Source organism: Pinus tabuliformis, chromosome 7 (genome assembly GCF_031772625.1).
Source record: "Pinus tabuliformis cultivar Carrire ecotype Pingquan chromosome 7, CPIR1, whole genome shotgun sequence".
Classification (NCBI taxonomy): Eukaryota; Viridiplantae; Streptophyta; class Pinopsida; order Pinales; family Pinaceae; genus Pinus; species Pinus tabuliformis.
The window spans coordinates 484,889,149-484,899,952 of record NC_142293.1 but is presented as its reverse complement, the minus strand read 5'-3'; the positions used below and the strand labels follow the sequence as shown (position 1 = coordinate 484,899,952).

General features: G+C 40.6%; 1 protein-coding gene across 1 annotated transcript; it reads right to left on the bottom strand.

Moving 5' to 3' along the window:
- Window positions 1-2,078: 2,078 nt before the first annotated feature.
- Window positions 2,079-3,071, bottom strand: LOC149248129 (uncharacterized). Its single transcript, XM_089447780.1, has one exon. It carries the CDS (start codon window positions 3,069-3,071, stop codon window positions 2,079-2,081), a length of 993 nt encoding a protein of 330 aa, XP_089303906.1.
- Between the last annotated feature and the right edge of the window lie 7,733 nt (window positions 3,072-10,804).

The window sequence follows — 10,804 nt, the reverse complement described above, 5'->3', positions numbered from 1 at the left end:
CGAGAAGTATATTAATTTGGGAGAGCATCCAGTTTTCCAAAAAGCTGATGGGAATTTAGGATTGGAGTGCATGGTCTTTAAACCAATCAGATCTGTATAAATATCCTTTACGCAAACCTGTATATTTGCTTTTGGCGCCTTCCAGATTAGATAATCATGCGACCTGGACCGATGAAAACCGCAGCTTCTCAAGACATCCCTGACAGTGTTCCATTGCCTTGCCATAGATTCTGACATACCTAGATCAAAGGCCTCTTTCCATAGAGGAAGTGGGCCTTGCCATCCTGCTATAAGCTTATCCCACGTAAAAAAGCCTTTGCTATGGAAGAAGATTAGAAGCCTTTCGGGGATGGAAATACTCTCTCGCCCGCACATGATGGGGTCTATTCCAATGAGGATTTTGCTGCCAGATTGTAAGCACCATTTTAGATTCTTTAGGAAATATTGCTCGATTTTGCGAAAACTGAGCCATATAGCAGACCCATACTTGGCTCTGATCCTTCCTAATCTGAACCAGTATTCCATGTCTTTGCCTTTCATATATTTCTTTTTTATAGTAATGCTCCACGGCCCTTCCCCGAAAATTCCTCTCCACAGTGATTTGCACAGGAGTGCTTTCCCGAAAACCCTCAAATCCAATAATCCCCATCCTCCTGAATTCTTCGGCATAGAGATCTTTTCCATTCTAGTAAGATGATATTTTCCCTGTTCCGATTTGCCGCCCCATATAAAATTTGCAGTTATCTTGTTCATTTTCTGGATGATACTTGCAGGGAGAAAGAAAATGTGTGCCCAATATACAACAAGTTGAGATAATACTGCTTGAGTTAGAACAATTCTTCCTGCCAATGATAGACACTTGTATTCCCAGGCAGAAATCTTTTTATAGTATCTATCTATCAACCATTTCCAATCTTCTTAAGAGTATCCCTTTGCCTTCAGCTTAAAACCCAAATATTTTAATCCATCCTTGATTGACCTCGTCTCTACCCCAAACAACACAGAAATCCATTCCACTGTTTCCATATTGACGTCATTGTGGAAGAGAATGGATTTAGATTTGTTTATTTGTAATCCAGTGGCACTTTGAAACCTATTTAGAATGTCATTGAGACATATCCACGAGATCCTGCATAACATTGCAAAAATGAGCACATCGTCGACAAATAAGTTGTGCGAGATGTAGTTGTTCCTGCAAATCTTCACTGGCCTGCATCTGTTTTCAGAAACTGCCTTATTAATATGAAGGCTTAGAGAGTTCATTGCTAGGATGAACAACAAAGGAGAGAGAGGGCATCCTTGACGCAGCCCCCTTTCTACTGGAAAAAAAGGAGAAGGGATCCCATTTATGATGACAGCATAGTTCACGTTCTCTACACATGCCATGAGCCAGTTTATGACATTTGATTTCAGACCGATCTTAGCTAATAAACATCTAATGAACCCCCAGTCTAAGCAGTCAAAAGCTTTTTGTAAATCAATTTTCAGAATGGCAGCTTCAGATTTATTTGAGAGCATGGTAAACAGGCTTTCTTGAGTGTTGGCGACTGCATCCAATATATTCCTTCCCTTTAAAAAAGCATGTTGATCCTTTGTTAAAGAGCTGGCTAAGGTCGCTTTGATCCTTTCAGCAATATTTTTGTGATGATTTTGAAAGTTATATTGCATAATGAGATCGGCCTAAAATCTTTAAAGGAGTCCACTTCCAATTTCTTTGGGATAAGAGCTATCTGCGTGGAAGATGTAATCTGATGAATGCTGCCTGAGATTCTTGCTGCTTCAACCATCCTCAACAAATCTAGTTTGATGATATCAAAGAAGTGGATAAAGAATTCTATTGTCCAGCCATCCGGGCTAGGACATTTATCCTTCTTGAAGGCCTTCATAACTCCTAGAAGTTCTTCCTCTGTTATGGGCTGGAACAGGCGCTCATTTTTTTCATCATCAAACATTTGAGGGACCAGATCGATACCCCATAAGATATCTTGAAAACTGCATTTATCCCTTCTTTTATATTGGTTTTTAAAATGTCTCACAGCTTCCTTTGAGATTTCTTGTTGTGAGAAGAGGAAGCCCCCCTAACCATCACTTATTTTCCATATGGAGTTTCTCTCACGCCTGGCATTTGCATACTTATGGAAAAATTTAGTGTTTCTGTCACCTTCTTTGAGCCAAATCGCCCTGCTCTTTAGTCTCCATGAGACTTCTTCCTGCTTCAGTAAATTTTGTTTTTTCCTTTCAAGCTCATTTAGGCGACATCTCATGCTGAAAGGAAGTGAGTTGGCATCCAAAACCTTGGATATACTGTCCAGTTCCTTCTGTATTTCTTGAAGGGCCAATCTGTCCGCCTGTCTTTTTTTGTATTGCCATTCTTTGACCACTTTCCTCATAGAGGACAGCTTGTCTCTAAATGTCATGAAAGGGGGTGTCGTGTTTTTTGCAGATAAATCCTTCCATGTTTTTGTTATTACTTCATTGAAGTCTGGATCCTCTAAGCATAATCTGTTGAATTTAAATGGGTAGCCATTCCTAAACCCCTTTTCCCTCCAGCTGAGAGAAATCGGCCTATGGTCGGATATGTATACATTCTCAATGGACGAGTATGGCATGCCCATTTTATCAATAATGCTGACATGTACAATAAACCGATCTATCCTTTTTGCAATGTAGGCTTCTTCTATTCTTCCATTGTCCCACGTAGGCATCATTTTGGGTGGAGTGACATCTACAAGATTCCTGTGCAAGAGTTCATACTTTATTCGATCTGCGAGTGGGTCTCTCTTCCTGCAATTTCCCCATCGTTCCTCTGAGCTTAGAGTAATGTTTAGATCGCCTGCAATCATTAATGAATCAATGTCAAAGATTTCTGAAGCAAAAAATTTATCCCAAAAAGGAGTCCTGTTCTTATAAGGGGCGTAGATATTCAAGATATTAATGGGACAGTCATTTCCTCTGATAAATGCTGAGATGAGAATGCCCGCAAAGCATTTATAAGCTTTAGCTCTGATCCAAAAAGGATCCCACAAAACCGCCAGTCCTCCCGAAAGTCCCTTGGCTTCCGAGGCTGCCATATGCCATGAGGGGAACATTTTTCTAAAATAGGAAATGGACACATGTTTGCTATGCATGGTTTCTTGTACTAAAATGATTTTTGGCTTGACTGAGTAGAAGAGATTTTTAAGCGCCAAAAATTTGAGGTCTGCTCCCAGACCTCTGATATTCATAGATATGATGAAGGTCATTGGGGGGGTGTTTCAGCCGCGCTTGCTCTAAGAGGCTGAGTCTCTGACATGTCAATGATGGGAACGTCAACAAGGGACAGGTTTCTCACACCACTGTCTGCATCTTTTGTCCTCCCCCGATAATGTCTACTTCCTCCATTGTTTTTCTTTCTTACTGTGATATTTTTTGCAGAATTCGGGCTAATGAGGGGAGGCGAGGGTTTACGTGGTTTATGGATGGTTAAGGGTTCCAACTCAAGAGATTTCTTTCTTAGAAGGAAATCTAAGTCGCTATCATACAAATTTGTTGGAGATGAGACAGGGGAATTTAAAGGGGTGGTAGATACCATTGACTCTTTGCCTTTCGTGGATGGTATATAGATCTTTTTGGGCGTAGGCGAAGATGATGAAATGAGGATGGTTTGGGAGCCCACAGTAAAATCCTTGAAAGGCTTGGAGATCAGAGGGGGAGGAGGTATTGCTATCTCGTCATTTGGTTCCGGGGAGGCGGACAAAGGATAGTTTGAATCTCTTTATCAGCTTTGAAGCCAGTCCTAGACGAGCTTTCAGGCCTGCTACCGTGGCCTGAGAAAGGTCTTGAGAGAAGTACTGAGGAGATTGATTGATTCTGTTTTCCAGTTTATTATAATCTTGCACAACATCCAGTTTATTATAATCTTGCACAGCTTCCAGGTCCGTCGGAGACAAGCTGGCTGTAGGAGATAGCTTCTCCTTTTCAGAAGACAGGGGAGAGTCCGCCCAGAGCTTTTCATGATACACTCTGCTTTTAAGTGTCGGGCACCGAGAGCAGTTTTTAATTAGGTGTCCTGTCCTGTGACAAGCAGAACATCTGAAGGGGATGCCCCAAAAATCCAGTCTTTGTTTTATTTTTAAATCCCTCCAGGCAATCTCTATGTGGTCGGGAAACCCTCCCCTGTAGGCCTTTTCAATAAGAATCCATGCTATGTGCTTGTCTTTTTCCCCAAGACACCTTGGGTCAACGTAGACAAATCTTCCAATGGAATTACCTATCTCTGTTAGAGTCTCCTTAGACCACATCTCCAGGGGAAGGTTTGGGAGCTTGACCCAAATCAAGTTATTCGAAGGGGTGTTTTTCAGAGGGTTGTACCCGATATACCATCTGTAGAGAGCAAGGAAGCTTCTTCTATGAACCCAAGGGCGCGTCTGAATGGCTTCTACATCACTGGCACTTAAAAAATGAAAGCAGTACCACTCCTTCATAAGATTTGAAACAATGGGGAGGTATCCGATTAGTGGTTTCCACTGAACCTCAAGCCATTTTCTCATCGTGGCATCATCCATTTCTGGAAAGTGCCATCTCCCAACTAAGGCAAGCTCCTGGAGGCTTTCTATATGCTTAGTTAGGTGGACGCTGTCTAATTTTATAGCAGCAGGCGGTGGGGTGGTTTTGACAGGATTCCAAGCCTTGTTGTAGCAGCTTGTGTGTTCACGCAGAACCTTATCCTTCTGTTGGAAACCACTTTTCTTATTGACCTTCCATAATGGGTGCTCTCTTTGTGACCGCTCCCTATCCTTGTCAGCACCAGGCAATGATGATTGGACGACCACGTCATCCAAAGTAGATTTCCATCCTCCAGATAACGTGGCGTCACGCCATTCCTTCTCAGCCTGTATTGCTGCCCGTATCATGGCCTCCGTGGCCGATGCGTCTGACCCACCCTCCATGCGCCTCCAAAAACTTCCCCTTGGCTTGACTGTAGGATCTTTTGTCCTAGATAGATTTCCGAATCAGGACTTTATACCAGAAATAAATGAGCAGTTGTCTGATCTCTGAACGTAAAGCCTGGATGAGGTAATGCCAAATGAGGGGAATAAGACTCTTCTGACAATGGACCTGACAACCAGAAGACTCGGGAAGGAATGTCTTACATTCAAGAGGGGCACGGATCCAGGAGTAGCCCGTCGTCCAAGGATAATAACTAAGGGTTAGATTTCCGAATCGGGAGATTGTACCAGAAATAAATAAGCAGTTGACCGAGCACTGAACATAAGACCCGGATTAGGTAATGCTAGATGAGGGAATTTATGACTCTTCTGACAGAGGTCTCACTATTCGAGAGGGGCTCGGAAACAGATATAGCCAGCTGTCCAAGGCTAATAACTAAGGATTATTGCATCAATTAAGGCGAGATGACTGAGCCTAAATTCATTAATCCCGCAGGTATGGGACACGTCGCCTTTGGTACCTTATCCCAGAACCCTAAGAAAAGCTGGAATTGGGCTCTCAAAACCCGGCCCCGTGAAATGGGTTTTCCGGCCCTGAAAACTAGGGATACTGTTTTGGTGGGAGAGAGTTCAGAAGCAAGCTCGTAAGCTATGGCAAGACAGTCCCTATCCAATATTCTACCAAGGCTTGCAGAGATAACTTTCAGCTCCTTGCATATTTTCAACTGGATGATGAATCTTGGCAGACTATGCAACAACAATAAGTTTCAAAAATGCACCACCAGTCTCCTATCTTAATTCGAAAATTTGAACAGGGCTTGTAAATCACTACAAATTTCTTCAATTTGTGTATTATTACCCAAAACATGCTGAATAAAACCATACTCTGAGCAGAGAGATTTAAAACATGCTGAATAAAACTGATTCTGAACAGATAAACTAAAAATGGCTGAATTATAATTCAGACTTTCATCCCATTTTTATATTTTTAAAGCATCCAAGCCGGGAAAACTTCAGATTAACAAAATCACTGTGACTATGCAAGCTATAATTCAGATGTAAAACTACATTCCAGAAGCTAAAAAGAGACGGAGAAGACTATAAAATCAGAGACGTAAAACTACATCCCAGACGCTAAAAAGAGACGGAGTAAACTATAAAAGCAGAGTGTCTGACCTTTTTCGGGTGAATGCCGAGAGGAGAGCGTCTTTGATCCTCCAGCAAAACCAAAACCAGAGCATAAACACCGAAGCTGAGGGCGGAAGAGTGAAGTAAACTGCCAGATTGTGAGAGTTCGCCCTGCGCTTGGACGCGCAGGGGAAAAGGAAAAACTGGCCAAACTTTTCTTCCCTACCACAAAAACAGGTTTTATAGAAGCTTCAATGGACTCGAGGCCGGTGAAAAACGGATTGAGCGTGTCAGTCTATAGATTAGCATGAAAGGTCAAAGAGTCGTCTGCTAACAGGTGGCTATGGAGAGAAGCACGTCGAGCAGTAGACATGCATGGGCGTTCAGTAAAACTACCGGGGTAAAAGCGTGGCGGTAAAAAACGCAAGCTAGACATGCATTGGCTCCTCACATACTTGCTTGGCATTGATAGGCTGTGAATGTGTGCAAAACATGGCTGTGGCGACCTGGTTGGTTTCTTTTAGCATGCGTCTCTGCTCGGCACCGCCTTCCCCCCAATGCGTAGCAATATACTTTTTAACAAGTTGCTAATCCATTTATACGGTAAATAGATAACACTTCCAAGAAGGGATGACTTGTGGCCGTTTTTGATGTCAATTTTGCAAGTTTATGTGATTATAAATAGAATGGATATTGAATGTGATCGAGTTATTATTTTAAAAGCTACTAATCCTTTTATACAATAAATAGATAACACTTCCTCAACACGATGGATGGCTACCAGCTTCTTTTTATGCCAATTTCCATGTTTGTATGATTAGAAATAGAAGAAGTTTGGAATGAGACTAAACTATTATTTTATAAATGGGTAATCTATTTATTTAGATTAATTATATAAATAGATACTATTTTTTTTATTAACTATAGTTAATGATTGATGAGAGGTTCATTTTACGGTTGGTGTGAAGGGATGTCTAAGTATGTCTATTTCTCTTAAAATAAAAATATTTTTATGCCAATTTTCCATGTTTGTGTGATTAGAAATAGAAGAAGTTTGGAATGAGACTAAACTATTAATTTATAAATGGGTAATCTATTTATATAGATTAATTATATAAATAGATACTATTTTTTTATTAACTATAGTTAATGATTGATGAGAGGTTCATTTTACGGTTGGTGTGAAGGGATGTGTAAGTATGTCTATTTCTCTTAAAATAAAAATAAAATATTCTCCAAATAGAAAAACAATATCAAGTATAATAGAAAAGAAAAAGATGTTATACATATTTAATGAGTTGTCCATATGACTTAATAAAGTTATGTCTATTCCTATGAGAATTCAGGCACAGAGGTGAAGAACTCTGCTCTGATACCAAGTCAAAAACAAGGAAGTTTTTATGAAAGGCTTCAATAATTTTTACTCATACTTGTTCGGCATAAATAGCCGCTGTATACACTTCAGATCCTATAGTTTAGGCCTAGAATAAGGAAAACTGATACAATCACAGGAGTCTGTACAACCAATTTTTCAGGAGTGATTCTCGTCTATCTGTACAGCCAGTGGCAGAGACAAATCAGGAATCAGCCAGTGGCAGAGACAAATCAGGAACTTGAATTACGGAGAACCAACTTGGAGATAATTGCTCCCAATTGTCAACACTCCCCCTCAAGTTGGTAAGTAGATGTCACTCATGCCAAGTTTGTTGAGACAACCATTAAATGCTTGGTTTGACACTGCTTTGGTCAGCACATCAACAAGCTGGTCTTGAGATCGAACATGAGGAACTTCAATCAACTTTGCTTCTAGTTTCTCCTTGATAAAATGCCTATCAACCTCAACATGCTTAGTTCGATCATGTTGAACTGGATTATGAGCAATATCACATGCTGCCTTGTTATCACAGTATAACTTCATAGGACCGACTTGCTTCATATGTAAATCCTGCAATAGATTTCTGATCCACAACAATTCACATATTGCCTTAGCCATTCCTCTGTATTCGGCCTCAGCACTGGATCTAGCAACTACCTCTTGTTTTTTACTTCGCCAAGTAACCAGATTTCCTCCTACAAAAGTGAAGTAGCCTGATGTAGAACGTCTATCCTCAATTGACCCAGCCCAATCAACATCTATATAACCTTTAACATCCAAGCTATCACCTTTTGTGAATAAAATTCCCTTTCCTGGAGATGACTTCAAATAGCGTAAGATCCGGATAACAACATTCATATGTTCTTCACTTGGGGAGTGCATGAATTGACTGAAAACACTTAGTGCATAGGCTAAATCCGGCCGAGTATGTGCAAGATACATTAATCTTCCAACCAATCTCTGATAGCGCTCCTTGTTAGCAGGAACTTGGTTTGGGTGCACACCTAGCTTCAGATTTTCTTCCATATGGGTACTAGCTGGACTACATCCTGTCATGCCAGTTTCCTTCAATAAGTCTAAGACATATTTCCGTTGTGACAGAAAAATACCTTTCTTTGATCTTGACACTTCAATTCCAAGGAAATACTTCAATTTCCCAAGATCCTTCATTTCAAACTCACGGGCAAGCTGCTCTTGCAGTGCTTTCCTTTCTTCAGGATCATCTCCAGTTACTATCATATCATCAACGTACACAATGAGGGTTGTGATTCATTCTCCATTATGTTTCAAGAAGAGAGTGTGATCTGAGTTACTTTGCTTGTAACCAATAGACCTCATAAAGCTAGTGAACCTTCCAAACCATGCTCTAGGAGACTGCTTCAAGCCATATAAAGATTTTTTCAATCTATAGAGCTGTTTATTGCCTTTAGTCTACAACTTACAGCCAGGGGGAAATTCCATATATACTTCTTCTTGGAGATCTCCATGTAGAAATGCATTCTTTACATAGAATTGATGTAAAGGCCCGTCAAAATTCACCGCAAAAGATAGTAAAATACGGATTGTATTAATTTTGGCCACTGGTGCGAATGTCTCCATATAATCAATTCCATATGTTTGAGTATATCCCTTGGCGACAAGTCTTGCTTTGAACCGTTCTATGGTTCCATCAGCTTTGTATTTAATGGAGAATACCCACCTACATCCAACAGGTATCTTCCCTTCAGGCAAGTCAACAACTTCCCATGTTGAATTCTTTTGAAGAGACTTCATTTCTTCATTCATCGCCTCCCTCCATCTAGGATCTTTCAAAGCTTCCTACACACTGTTAGGAATAGCTACAACAGATAATTGATTCACAAATGCCTTACTCTCATTTGACAGTCTATGATAGGATACGTAATTGCTTATGGGATACTTAGATTTGGAGTTGAGAACAGGTTCATAGTTAACTTTGGGTTTCCCTCTTGTGACTCGATCTGGTAACTTTTTTAATTGAGGTTCAGATTCAGAGTTTACCTGAGACTCGGGCATGGAATCGGCTGGAGAAGACAATTGGTTTGGTGGTACATCGTGAGAGGAGGAAGACACAGACGACACTTCCACTTCCATTTGATCCGGAACCTCATTCTCCATAACTTGTTGCCCATCTGGACAATCACCTCTGTGAGTTACAGCGTCACCATCACTTGTTTCCAAATGGTCACATTTACCCCTAGTGTCCAAATTATCTCCACTTATAAGATCAAGGTCCAAAGAATGATGCAAAGTCTCCATTTCATCTCTATTCTCCCCCTGAAGTGGAGACGCAGAGGCAGAATAATACATATCATCTTCATGAAAGACCACATCACGAGTAACATAAATTTTACGAGAAGGGGGGTGATAACACCGATAACCTTTTTGATGCAAGGCATAGCCAACAAAGACGCAGCGAAGGGCACGGGGTTCCAGCTTATTTCTCAAGGGTTTGTGAAGGTGCACAAAGGCTACACACCCAAAAACTTTAGGGGACAGATTCGGTATGGTAGGGGCACTCACAGTATTATGGAGAACATCAAAGGGGGTCTGAAATTGTAGTGAACTAGAGGGTACACGGTTAATGAGATAAGCTGCGGCCATAATGGCTTCTCCCCAATAACTAACAAGCATATGAGCCCCAAACAAGGAAGCACGAACAACTTCAAGAAGGTGATGATTTTTCCGTTCTGCTATCCCGTTTTGTTGAGGGGAGTAAGGGCAAGTCGTCTGATGAACAATGCCATGTAAATTTAGGTATTGTTTCAAGTCTTGATTAACAAACTCTCCACCATTATCAGTACGAAGAACTTGAATATTTGATTTATATTGGGTGGCTATTATTTTGTGAAATTGCTGAAACAGGGAACTAACTTCATTCTTTGATTTCATTAAACAAACCCAACTCATGTGAGTATGATCATCAATAAAAGAAACAAACCAACGTGCTCCACTCAAAGAAGAAGTTTTTGCAGGTCCCCAGACATCAGAGTGAATAACCATAAAAGGTGCAGGATTTTTATGCATACTAATGGGAAATGGTACACGGTGACTTTTAGCCAGTTCACAAATGTCACACTTAAAATCCGAAACATTTAATTGAGAAAAGAGCTTTGAAAATAATTTCTGTAAATATACAAAAGATACATGGCCAAAATGCCTGTGCCATAACCAGACTTCTGAATGTTGATGTGTGTCAGACTTATTAGCTGAGAAAACTTGAGCCAACTTATTGGAGCTTGTTGGCAGTAGATCAAGATAGTAGAGCTTTCCTCTCCTAGTACCATAACCAATTGTCTTTCGAGTCTAAATGTCCTTAAAAACACAAAGGTTAGGCCAAAATATCACAATACAG

Coding starts and splice junctions, on each gene's coding strand:
- LOC149248129 (XM_089447780.1), bottom strand. CDS start 3,071: ATGGCAGCCTCGGAAGCCAAGGGACTTTCGGGAGGACTGGCGGTTTTG.